This window comes from Alligator mississippiensis, chromosome 7, assembly GCF_030867095.1.
Source record: "Alligator mississippiensis isolate rAllMis1 chromosome 7, rAllMis1, whole genome shotgun sequence".
NCBI classification, from domain to species: Eukaryota; Metazoa; Chordata; order Crocodylia; family Alligatoridae; genus Alligator; species Alligator mississippiensis.
The window spans coordinates 38,122,255-38,135,155 of record NC_081830.1 but is presented as its reverse complement, the minus strand read 5'-3'; the positions used below and the strand labels follow the sequence as shown (position 1 = coordinate 38,135,155).

At 48.9% G+C, this 12,901-nt stretch overlaps 1 protein-coding gene across 19 annotated transcripts in view; it reads left to right on the top strand.

Annotated features, from left to right (window-relative positions):
- KIF1A (kinesin family member 1A) overlaps window positions 1-12,901 on the top strand; it is a 143,623-nt gene that overhangs the window by 81,121 nt on the left and 49,601 nt on the right. For 9 of the 19 annotated variants that reach the window (XM_059730860.1, XM_059730859.1, XM_059730857.1 and 6 more), the window contains 4 exons: window positions 264-442; window positions 704-841; window positions 10,424-10,542; window positions 12,706-12,791. In XM_059730860.1, the coding sequence (XP_059586843.1) occupies window positions 264-442; window positions 704-841; window positions 10,424-10,542; window positions 12,706-12,791 (522 nt within the window). Of the gene's footprint in view, window positions 1-263; window positions 443-703; window positions 842-1,931; window positions 2,184-10,423; window positions 10,543-12,705; window positions 12,792-12,901 lie in introns of all 19 variants that reach the window. The other 10 variants (XM_059730851.1, XM_059730847.1, XM_059730848.1 and 7 more) reach the window with 2 other exon arrangements.

The following is a 12,901-nucleotide window of genomic DNA, read 5'->3' as shown; positions in this document are numbered from 1 at the left end:
AGGCACCCATGTCTTAAGATAGTCCCTATTTCAGGCTTTGATACCAGAAACAACGCGCTAAGTTCAAACTGGCATGAACAAGTGGGTGTCAGTCCACTGGAATTAGTTACAGTACATCCATTCACACACAGGTTGGAATTGGTTCATGGTGAATTTCACAGCTTGCACAGTGGGGATGCCACTTGCCCAGAGGTATTGTGTGGGGAGCCCTGTTCACTGCATGTCTCACACACACACCCTGATTCCCCTTTGTCCCCCTCCAGGTCCAGTTCCAGTTTGTCCTACTCACAGACACTCTGTATTCACCTCTGCCTCCTGATCTGCTGCCTCCTGATGCTGCCAAAGACCGTGAGAAACGGCCCTTCCCAAGAACCATCGTAGCTGTTGAGGTGCAGGACCAAAAGAATGGAGCAACCCATTACTGGACTCTTGAGAAACTCAGGTAGGGTGAAAGAGAGACTGTCACAGCCATGCATGTGGCTATAGGCTGGGAAGGAGGCTGAGAACAGTCTCGCGCACATGGGACAGAAAGGACAAGACCAGCAGAGGGTGGGGCTTCAATCAGTGAGAATTTGGCCCTGGAACATTCATTACCCTTGGCCACTGCAATCACACAGCAGTGCCAAACTGCAAATGAGAACAGGCCTGTTTTTGAATAATCCCCAATCCCCATCCTTGGTGTTTTGTTTCCCCCTGGCTGCAGGCAGAGGTTGGACCTGATGCGTGAGATGTATGACCGGGCGGCAGAAGTGCCTTCTAGTGTCATCGAGGACTGTGACAATGTGGTGACTGGCGGCGACCCCTTCTATGACCGGTTCCCGTGGTTCAGGCTGGTTGGCAGGTGAGAGCCTTGTTCTTCCCTTATCTCAATGCACCTCAACTTCAAATGCCCCCGCAAAGGAGGAAACACTGTGTAGCTTGACAGAGGCGACTCATGCAGTGAGCACAGAGTGGTCACCTGCCCAGGGCTAATATTGTGGGGACAGATGCTTCTGAGGGTGGAAGAAAGCAGCAAGCTGATGGCAAAGAACTCCTCTTCTCTGCAATAACTCTTCCCCATCCTCTGCACTCTCCCTTGAGAGTGGATGTTCTGGGCCCCCACTGTGCCAAGTGCTTTTGGCGCCCAGTAACATGAGTTATTGGTAAACTTCTCATCGCCTTCTGTGAAGCTGTACCTAAGAACCATAAGGCACGGGCTCTCAACCTGGGGATCACTGCTGTCCTGCCCTTCCCATATTTGTCACATGGGACAGGGCCCCAGTGAAGTGGGTGGGTCTTCTTGGCAGGTTGGGGGTGGCCTCTGATGGAGCAGAGAATAGTGGAACAGGGAAAGGTTGAGAACCCTTGCTGTCCTGGTTTCCACGCCCATGGATGTGTGTTTGTGTGTGCGCACACCCAGGCGTGTTCGCTGGCGTCTGAACATCCGTCTGCGTACTGTACAGTACATACCATGTGTCCTCATGTGCTTTCCACATGCCAGTTGGAAGGGCACAGTGCTGTCAGCTAAGAGGTGTTGAAAGGCGCCCTCAAGAGAATCTCCCTGTGGCAGAGGGTTGTGGGGGGGCAAAAATTGCAACCACTGTCTATGCAGCTAAAGCCTGATCCACTGCCACCTCACACTGGCAGGAAGATTCCCTTTGATGCTTCTGGGCTTTGGGCTGGGCCTGAGGTGTAGAGCTACATTGCTGCATTGCTGAATTCTGGGGAACTCTTGTTATTCGCACCAGCTTTTTCAAACCGTTTTAGCTGACAACAGTGGTGGCTTCCCTTAAAACACGTTGGACTGGAAGGACTTATTTCCCGTTTCCCTCCTTAATAGCAACATGCCTTGGTTTAAAAGAAAAAAAGACAAAGCAAGCCTATTCTTTCTCTCTTTTCTGTGTGGAATAGATGGTGTTAACCTGTCTTCTATCTTGTTGTACTAACCTTAGTTCAGATATCTCTGGCTGCAACAGCTCTCCTCTTTTCAACACATGCATGAGCGAGCGCATGGCTGATCTCACCCCCTCCCCCACCTTCTCGAACCCCGACTCCGACATCACCGAGCCTGCTGACGAGCAGCACGTGGGGAAGGAGGAGGAGGAGGAGGAGGACCTGGAGGAAGACATCTTTCCGGAGTACCCGCTGTATGATGGCCGGGATCCATTTTACGACCGCTCCCCCCTGTTCAGTTTAGTAGGAAGGTTGGTGAGGTTTTAGGAGAGCATGCTGGGAAGGAACTAGCTCTTTCGCATGAGAGTACTGCTTTCTGACACTGTTCCCATGTTGAGGGCATGTACTGCACAGGCTTTGGGGTGGGGGGAGATAGACAGATGGAAGCATCCATAAAGACCAGGAAAGCAAACAGTATAAAGAGATGGCCAAGAAGGCAGGGTGGGCTGCAAGTCTGAGGGTGGGTGAGGCCACTGTAGATAGGAAGGGCTGCTCTAGCTGAGTAATATCTAAAGATGGAGCCTACAGGCAGATACCAGAGTCTATAGCAGCCTCTGGAAGCCAGCAATTTTTTTAGTGAGAAGAGTTTTCATGCTACAGGCTTGACCTAGAATCAAGAGGAGACTGCTATGAAGGTGACCTAGAGGAGAACAGAGCCCAGAATTCCATTGGTATTAATGCATTTGGGTTTCTGTTCTAATTTCCCATGATATCTGTCAATGATTAAAGGTCCTTCCAAATGGATGGTCTTCTGCCAAGTTCTGTGTGGACTGAGAGCAGATATACTTATGATGGTGAAATCACCACAGTCTGAGTATCATGGAATTACTTACATCAGGGGTTTTTGGCCCCCTGGGCCAGATCTAGACTGCAGGGCTCCTCACAGGTCAGATCCAGACATACCTCCAGCAGCAAGATGACCAGCAGCAACATTAACCCCTATGGGTACATGAGGTGCTGTGTTAGCTCAGGGAGCTCCAGGGATAGCATCACTGCCACTTGCCCTGTGGCTGAATTCCCAGCTCCTTCAGGAGCCCTGTGGGCAAGAAGCCTGACACCCGTGATTTGCTTGACTAAGTCATAGAAAGGCCTCAGCAAGAGAAGGAGCAGCAGGCTATTGAGGGACTCTGGTTCTACCTGGTCTAGTTTGGAATGGATTGGGAGGGACCAAGGTTTGACTTTAAATCAGTGAAATGGCAAGATCTGTCTACTCAAATAGTTAGGAGAGGAATTTGGAGAGAACCAGTGAGTACTGAGGGTGGCACTAAGTGAAAAAGGGATGGGGCAAGCAGGAAAGTAGTTCAGACAGCTGTCCCTAACAGGCAGAGGTGAGGATCCCTCCAGGAGAGTCAGGGAGGAGCTGTGGGGAGTAAAACTGGCCTGAGAAGCTAAAAGCCAGGGCTCTGGTGGAAGAGGAGTTTGCTAAAGCCACAGTTCTTACTACCTTTGTCTCATGCAGGGCTAGAAGTTGTGTTCTCTGTGGGCCTGCAGCATTTAGTGTGGGAACCATACAGAAATGTTTGGCCTGGGAAACCAAGCTGCCAGACTGTAGCAGATTGCAGAAAACCCTGGAGGGAGAATAGTTTGCTCCCTGCCACCCCATAGGGGTGGGAGTGAGCTCTACCAAAAGGAAAAGAGTATTTAGTTTTTCTTTTGTGAGTGAAAAAAAGCGCTTCTCTAGCTTGTTCTGGTAAAGCACTGCAGGGCTCAAGAAACTGATGAGAGCTGCCATTTCACTCTGCCAAAGAAAGCCACCTGAAAGATGTTTTGCTTCAGTCATTTTCCCAAAGGGAAAGTGGAAGTTGTGCCATTAGCTGTCTTGTAGACTCCTGTCTTGCAGGCCAAATTCAGACTTGGTTCAAGCAGCTGCAAGTCAGTGGAGCTGTAGCTACTTGCACCATTCTTATTTTGGCCTAGGAGTTACAAATTTGGGGCTCTTCTTTTTCAGAGTGCGAAAGCAGAAAAACCAGGCAGCTTAGTTTCTTCTCCAGAAAATAGAACTCAGGTAATGAAACTGAGAAGGGGAGGAAAAGGGACCAGTAAAGAGAAGAGAGGGATATGGGATAAGAGTTCCTGCAGCCTCAGACCGAAAGAGCTGGGTTCTTCCACTTTTTTTTTCTCTTGGGGGAATCTGAGATTTTAAAATCAAACAAACCAAAGTACCAAATAAGCCAATGCTGAAATGAACCCCCATCCTATGGGATGTGTCCGGGAGGTCTTTCCTTTTGAATCTTTCTAAATCTTTTGAGTCTGACACAGAATTGGCTTTTCTGGCGCAGCAGCTCTGCAGGTCACATTTCTCGTGAAGTGTGCTTTGATTGATTTATGATTGGATCCTTTGTCTTTGATTTCTTTTTTCCCTTTTTTTTCTTTCTTATTTTTCTTTCTTTCTTATTATTATTATTTTTTTTTTTTTTTAGCTGCTGGCTCTCTCTCTCTCCAAAGCTTAGCAAAAATTTGGGGGTTATTTCACTTTTGTCTTCCTTTTAAAAGGCTTTTCTTTGGTCTGAGCATGCCATCTTTGCACCTCACCAATCTTGTGGTTAGTGTCCCCGCCCTCTTTCCTTCAGCGACACGCCACCCCTCCTTCTTCCCCTCTTCCTCTCTCCTTTCACCTTCCTCTACAACCTTCCTGGTTTCATTCTGCTTCAAGGTGAGCTCACCTGTTATTTCATAGTTGCAAGGGATGCATAACAAGTTTATATTCCAAAATCTTTCCATCAGGCCCAGGTTCTAATGGGGCTTTCTGGTGGCTCCCACAGAAATGCCTGCCCACAGGTGTTGAAGTGAAATTGTCTTCAGTGCTGGGTATAATCTAGGTCCAGTTGTCAAACAACTTGTGCCCAGGGCTGGATTTGGACCATAGGCTTCTTGCAGGCCAGTTCCAGCCTGGGGCATGTTTTGGTGGTGGCAGGGGCAGCTCTGGTTCTGGAACAGGGCATGTGGTAAAGCTCCATCTTGCACTGCATGCCCCAGGCCAGAGCTGGAGCAGTTGCCACACTGCATGTTATGTGCCATGGTGGCAGCTCTAGTTCTGGTATGGGGCACACAGCAGCTGAGGAGACAGAGCCATGATGCTGGCAATGGACAAAGCGGTTGGAAAGCATCTGGGGCTTTATCAGCCCTCGCTTGCACTCCTGCTGATAGTCATCATGTCAACTGGGGCTCAAGATTCCTGGATTCTGTGGCAGTCCAGTCCCCTAGCCACAACCCCCAACTTTCAGTGTCCCAGCAGGTTAGATAAAGCAGCAATGTGAGTCAGATCTAGCCCATGGGCCATGTGTTTGACACCCCTGATCTAGGCCATGCAGGCCCCAGACTTAATCTCCTCCTATCCTCCCCATGCAGAACTGCATTGGACTCAGACTCTCTTGAGGATCCAGAACTCAACCTGCTTCAGCAGTTCCTTCTCCTGAAGAGCTGCCTGGAAGAAGTCTATGCTGCCAGAAAGCAGTCAGTCCCTAGAGCAGTCGTAGGTGGGTTTAAAGCTGTTTGTTTTTGCCTTGGGCTTCAGTAGCCCAGTATACTGCCATTAGACTGGTGGAAAGATTCCTGTTTAATTTACTGAGAGCTTGACCAGGCTGCAGTTGCATATGTTTCTCTGGATGCTTACATAACACAGTACGAGGCAGGGCTGAGGTGAGCATGTGCCACATCTGGAACTAGAAACTGTGAGAACTCTGTTTGCGCTGTGATGTGCCAAGGCTGATGAGCTCACCTGAGAGGCAGCAGTTATTAGCCCAGGTACAACATGTGTGAATATGACTGTGCTGCTTCTTGTTCAGGAGCTAGTACATGTAGAGCTGGAAAGCACAGTGCAGCCTTGCAGTACATAGACTTCAGTGCAGCAAGCTTGGGGTATATCTGTAGTTCGCTGCACTGAACATTTAGATATACCCATAAGGCTTGTTCCTGCACCTGCAATGTAAATGGAAGGACTTGAACTGATGTCCCTATGTAGATGGTCAAGCCCTTTTTGCTAGAATTGCCCTTTTGGTCAAAATTGTCATTTTAAGTCAGCTGAATCAAACCACTACTCTGAGTGGGGAAACTTGGGGGCTTAGGAATTTATGAACAACAAACTGGCCACCCAGAAATGCTCACTGGATTTGGCAGTATCCCAGTGCAGCTGTTCTTGGTATGATCCTGCATTGTCAACTGCCAGGGCACTGCTTGTTCAAATATCTGGTCACTCCATTATTCACAGTAGATGGGTGAGGCAGGTTCCTCAGGAAAGGAGCATTTTGAGGAACTCACATGAACCATGATCTCTGCCATTCTTTGAGGGTATCTGCATTATCAAGGTAGAAGCAGTTCTGAGATGCTAGTTAACACATCACTTGTCCTGACTAGCAGCAGTGGCCAGAAATGACTGATAGATTAAGCAGGACATTGTGCTATGGCCCTGACCTACTGGTGATGTTTTACCTTTGCTGCCACCAGACTAAGGTGGCCACACCATTGTTCTGCAGTAGTCCAGGAAGATCCCAGAGAAGCCAGAAACAATTCCAAATGCAGTAGCCCGGGTTCTATGCAAAGCAGATGGGTGAGAGCAGGTTGTGTTCTCTTGTGACTTCTGAATCCACTTTGTGGTCCTGTGTCTCAGTTAAAGTGCAGGCCTGCTGGACATCTACACTTTCAGGCCCTGCAGAGGTTAGGGTGCTACTAATTCACACTTAATCCTTGACTGCAAGAAGTTCTGAAATGCCAGAGGTACTATGTACACAACTGGCCTTGCCAATTTACTTCTCAAACAACAAAAGTTAAATTGGTAACATGCTTCAAGGACTTAATGTCAGGGAGAGGTTTGCTGCCTGCTGGGTCTGCATTTTGAAGAAGGAAAGTTAAATACATGCAGATTTTAGAAAACTACATGCTATATGTTACCAGAGGCTGTTCTGGAGTAAAGCCTGAACAAGACAAAAAATATGGCTTGGACTCCTTAGCTTCAACACCTTCCAGTGAATTACAGCCATATCTCCACTCCAGGATCACCTGTCAGCCTGGATTGGATTATCGCTGGTGCAGCTTGCAGGACAGGAGAATTACCAAAAGTCAATATGAGCTGTGACCAGCTTTTTTTCCCTTTGGCTGACCTCTTTGTTCAAAGTTATATATACTTCCACATATGGAAGGGCCAGAAGTCAGAGATGGGAATGTCAGTCTCTCTACAGGTGACCGCGGAAGGCTTGGGCCCTGTACAGTACTTCAATGCTGTCTGAAATGTACAATTCATAGGTTGGGGCTCCTTATTCCACAATAGCCACCATAATTGTTGCTCTTCATTTTCTACTGATCTGTCTCTCACATGCACTGGAATAGGAAACAAATTCTCATTCCTGCTGTCTTCAGGCCAGCTTGGATAAGCAAAAATAAAGGTGCTCAAAATCAGCTGTCACTCTTAAAACATATTGCCAGTGACACCATACAGTGGTAACAGTGACATGGAACAGACATCTTGTTGACATTCAGAGGCTCTGCCAGCCTGGTATCGAGTCAAGGGGGAGTCTCAAAGGCTGAAAGAGCTTGCACACTTCTGCTCCTTAGCTGTAATGAAAGCATTCCATCAGGCAAGTCCAAGGACTTAGGTTCTGTGTGGCTTCTAGCTTCTTGCATACAAGATGGCATTCTTGGTCCTGCTTGTTTAGTTTGGGTGATATGTTAGCCCCAGATGGAGAGCAGCTTGTGGCTCTGTTGTCCCCACAGATGCACCAGGGACTTGGAACCACAGTTCCTCCCACCTTACCTAGGAATAGGCTGATTTACCATGGCCTTTTCCACAGCTCTCAGCCAGAGTAAACAAAACCAGTGCTGTACCCACTCTTCACCCTTCCTTGTCCACTCTAGTGGTGGGGAGGACTGGGCAAGAAGCCCCTGTGAGGGGCCTCAGCAAGGTGCAGAAACCTTGAGTACAGTTTCTGGGTGAAGGGATGGAGATGGCAGAAGGTTGTGGGTGACAGAGCACATAGTGTCCTGGATGAGAAGAGATTTTCTCCTGCAAGTTCAACAGGCAGGCTCTCAGGCTGGGAGCAGTGAGAGCCCAGGGTCCAGGTCCTGGTTCTGTCAGTTTGTAAGTGGTATAACAAGGAGTTGGCATCTTCATCCAGCCACCCGGAGGGCACATTTGCCCCACTATCTGTACAGGGGAACTGACCCACTACCTGAGCCAGAACTTCAGCTGGTGTCAATGACATAACTTGGCTGAACTCAGGGGGGATTCCACTGACTAATATCAGTGGATTGGTCTTGGGGCTGATTTTGTTCAATATCTTTATCAACAACCTGGAAGGAGACTTTCCAGGGAGTCAGTCCTGGGGCTGATTTAGTTCAATACCTTCATCAATGACCTGGAAGATGGTATAGACCTGCAATTTTGCATGTGACATCAACCTGGGGAGAGTAGTAGACACACTGGAGAATAGGGCGAGGATTCAGAGACCTTGACAAATTGGAGGACTGGGCCAAAAGAAATCTTATGAGGTTCAATAAGGATATGTGCAAAGTCCTGCACTTAGGATGGAACAATCCTATGCACTAGGACAGGGTAGGGGCTGACTGGCTGGGCAGTAGCTCTGCGGAAAAAGACCCAGGGGTTACAGTGGACAGTAAGCTGAACATGAGCCAGCAGTGTGCCCTTCTTGTTACAAAGAAGTCTAATGGCATATTGGGCTACATTAGTAGGACCGTTGTCAGCAGATCGAGGGAAGTGATTCTTCTCTCTATTCAGCACTGGTGAGGCCACATCTGGAGTACTGTGTTCAGGTTTGTCCCCGTGTGCGCCCCCGCCCTGGAAAATATGTGGACAAATTAGAGAGTCCAGCAGAGGACAATGAAAATGATTAGGGAGCTGGAGTGCACAACTTCTGAGGTGAAGTTGAGGGACCTGGGCTTATTTAGTCTGGAGAAGAGAAGACTGAGTGGGTATTTAATAGCAGCCTTCAACTACCTGAAGTGGGGTTCAAAAGAGAATGGAGCTGGACTGTTCTCAGTGGTGGCAGATGACAGAACAAGGAGCAATGGGCTCAAGTTGCAGCAAGGGAAGTTGAGGTTAGATATTAGGAAAGACTTTCTCACTAGGAGGGTAGTAAAGCACTGGAACAGGTTACCCAGAGAGGTGGTGGAATCTCAATCCTTGGGGGTTTTTAAGACCTGGGTAGACAAAGCTTTGTCTGGGATGATCTAGTTGGGGATGGTCCTATTTTTAGCCAGGGGTTAAACTAGATATCCTGAGGTTCCTTCCACCGCTAATTTTCTATGATTCTGTGTCAGGTGGGATCTGGCCTATGTTTCTTGGTGCTGCTCTCTGGACACTACCAGAAGAGCACTTGTCTGGTGTCACATACACAGGCCCAGACTGTGGTGTTCTTGCATATTGTGAGCAGTGCTTTACTGTGCAAGGTCCCACTTATGCAACCGATTTCTGTGGTGGAGCAGAGCCCCATCTAGCATGCATTAAAGGGGGAGGGGGAAGTATCTGGCCTTTTGTGCTTGGATAGGGGTGTGTGATCCTCAGTGCAATTCACAAGGGATTTTGCTGAAAGGGGCTGGGTCAGGCAGAGGGTGACCCCAGCCTCAGAGGGTACTGCACGGAGGCTCTCCCAGCTGGTCATCACCTGAATGACCACCTGCATGCCATGCAGACATACATGCCTAGCTGGATTTGTTCCTGGAGGGTTGGGGGTCTGTATACTTCTCTGCTGAGCCCAGGGCCCTGCTGGGACCGGAAGAGCCACTGTAGAAGCAGACTGAAAACCCAAATTGGCCCCTGTCTCAGACTGTGGGCAGGTCTCTGTGCTCCTCGGCCTGTCCTCAGGGGGGCAAAACAGTCGGCACTCCACCCTGGAAACTTCCTTTCTTCTGTCTCCCCTGACCCAACTCCTTCCCCTCCACACTCCCCATGTTTCTCCTTTTCCTTCTAGCCTCTCTCTACTTCCTCCTCCTCCCTGGTTCCCTCTCTGCCTTTGACCCGTCCATCCCATCTCCAGCCCAGTCCTCACCTGCCTGTGCCATCCCTACCCTCTTGAATTTGCAGTAGGCCCTTGGTTGTTTCACAGCACCTTCCGTCCTAGTTCTCCAGTTCTACACTACAAGAGATCCTCTTTCTACCTACCTTGTTGCACCAGTACATCCCCTCTTCCCCCCCTCCCCACGATGCTGTCCTTCCCGGGGGATATGACAGACTGAGAGGTACGCTAGTGCTCACTGATACGCTGTCGCTTCTGCTTCATCGTAAAGCACAGGAACCTGAACTCACCGTAGCTCTGCTTCCCACCGGCCCGCTCTCAGCACGCTGAGTTCCTCCCCTCCCCACCTCCTCCTGTCCCCCTTTCCGGCTGGCCCTGGCTGCCTTTCTTTAGTTTTGCTTTGCAGCACCATGTTGTGATGTGAGCAGTGAACTGTGGTCCCAGCTGCCGTTGGCCACCGAGTGTGTCTGGAAACCCCAGGGGTGGGGGCGCAGTGACCACTCTCCTTTGTTACTTCACTCTTGCAGGGCCTTTGTGTATCTCAGCAACCTGCTGTACCCAGTGCCTCTGGTCCACCGCGTCGCCATTGTCAGCGAGAAAGGGGAAGTGAAGGGGTTTCTGCGTGTAGCAGTCCAAGCCATCTCAGGTATGACCAGCCAGCAGCTCAGGACTGCCAGCAGCAAGCAACTGCCCTGTGGTCTGGAATGACGACACCTGCATAAGCTGGGAAAGGCAATGGGGCTCCATCTCCTTTTGGTCCTAGGTTTATCATGGATAGAGCCTGATTTGGGTGGAACTGACTCCACCTGATAATTATCTGTCACTTTACACTTAATAACATGCTGAATCTGAAACTGATGAAAATTAAGGGCCATTTTGGGTAGGTAAAGGCAGGCAAATATGACCATTCCCAACACATACACGCACGTTCAAACACGGATCTAATCTAACACAATGATTCTTTTGCAAAGAAATGGAAAACTGTGCTGCATTGTTTCACAGTCTTACAATCTGAACCCTAATCCACTCCATTATACAAATAAAACCATCCTATTGTCTAGTAGTATCATATATGAAATGAGTGGATGTATGAATAGCTGTGAACCAGTGCAGAATTTCATAGTTTCATAGTAGTTTGGGAATAGAAGGGACCCGAACAGATCATCTAGTCTGACCCCCCACCACTGGCAGGAGCACACACTGGGATCACACGACTCCAGACAGGTGTTTGTTCAACTTCTTTTTTAATTTACCCGAGGTAGGAGTGAGGACCACTTCCCTAGGAAGTTGGTTCCAGATCCTAGCCACCCTAACAGTGAAATAGTGCCTCCTAATTTCTAACCTGAACCTATTCTCCAGCAGCTTCTAGCCATTGTTCCTCATCACCCCAGGCACTGCTGGGGGGAATAGGGCCCTTCCTATTTGCTGCTGATCTCCCCTAACGAGTTTGTAGGTAGCCACCAAATCCCACATCAGCCTCCGCTTGCTGAGGCTGAACAGGTTCAGGTCCCTCAGCCTCTCCTCATAGGGCCTGCCATGTTGCCCTCCAACCAAGTGGGTGGCCCTCCTCTGAACCCTCTCAAGGCAGGCCACATCCTTCTTAAAGTACGGCACCCAGTACTGGATGCAGTACTCCAACTGTGGCCTGACCAATGTCACGTAGAGGGGGAGTATCACTTCTCTGGACTGGCTTGAGATGCATCTTTGGATGCACGACAAGGTGCAGTTGGCTTTCCTGGCTGCAGTATGACATTGGCGGCTCATGTTCATCTTGAAGTCAATAATGACTTCAACATCCCTTTCCGCCTCTGCTCACAAGGGGGGAGCTCCCCAGTTTGTATGTATGCTGTGGATTCCTTCTCCCCAGGTGCACCACCCTGCATTTATCTACATTGAACCTCATCCTATTACCATCCACCCACTTCTGTAGTCTGTCTAAATCTAATTGCAGCCTCCCTCTCCCTTCGAGTGTGCCTACCTCTCCCCACATCTTGGTGTCATCGGCAAACTTGGACAACATGTTTTCCACCCCTTCGTCCAAGTCGCTGATGAAGATGTTGAACAGTGTGGGCCCCAGGACCGAGCCCTGGGGGACCCCACTATTCACATCCCGCCAGGTCGAGTACGACCTGTCCACCACCACTCTCTGGGTGTGCTCCATCAGCCAATTTTTGACCCATCCAACTATGTAGGCATCAATGCCACAGTCACTCAATTTATTAATGAGAATGAGGTGAGAGACAGTGTCAAAGGCCTTCTTAAAGTCCAGAAAGACTATGTCCACGGCTACACCATCATCCAGGGATTTAGTTACCTGGTCATAAAAGGCCATCAGGTTGGTCTGGCAGGACCTGCCTTTGATGAACCCATGTTGATTTCCCCTGGGCATGATCTCCCCTGCTGGCCCCTCACAGATGTGATCCTTGATAATTATTTCAAGGATTTTCCCCAAGACCGATGTGAGGCTTATGGGTCTATAGTTTCCGGGGTCCTTCTGTCTCCCTTTCTTATAAATGGGGACCACATTAGCTAGTTTCCAGTCTCTGGAAACAATCTCCAATTGTTTGCCAGATCTCTGGAGCAAAGGCCAGGAAAGCACTTCTTACAACATTTCCACTGCTTCACATGGGATTCACTGATCTTCATCAAATTCTTCAGCTGGAGACCATTCAAGAACATTTGAATGATGAATTTCAGGAAGCAGTGTATGAAAGAGAGAAATCTTGTAAATTTTGATTCTAGCATCGGATCTGCTTTGGGAATGAGTTTTCCAGCCTTCATGTAATGTCTTGCTGTGTTCTTTTTCCAGCGGATGAAGAAGCCCCAGATTATGGTTCAGGAGTACGACAGTCAGGGACAGCCAAAATATCTTTTGATGATCAGCACTTTGAGAAGGTACAGTATGGAAATCATCATGGGGTAAACATCTTCCTGTGAATTTAAGTCCAGCTTGCCATGGTGTACACTGGGTCTTGATATCTACCAATGTATAATAGTGAGTATAT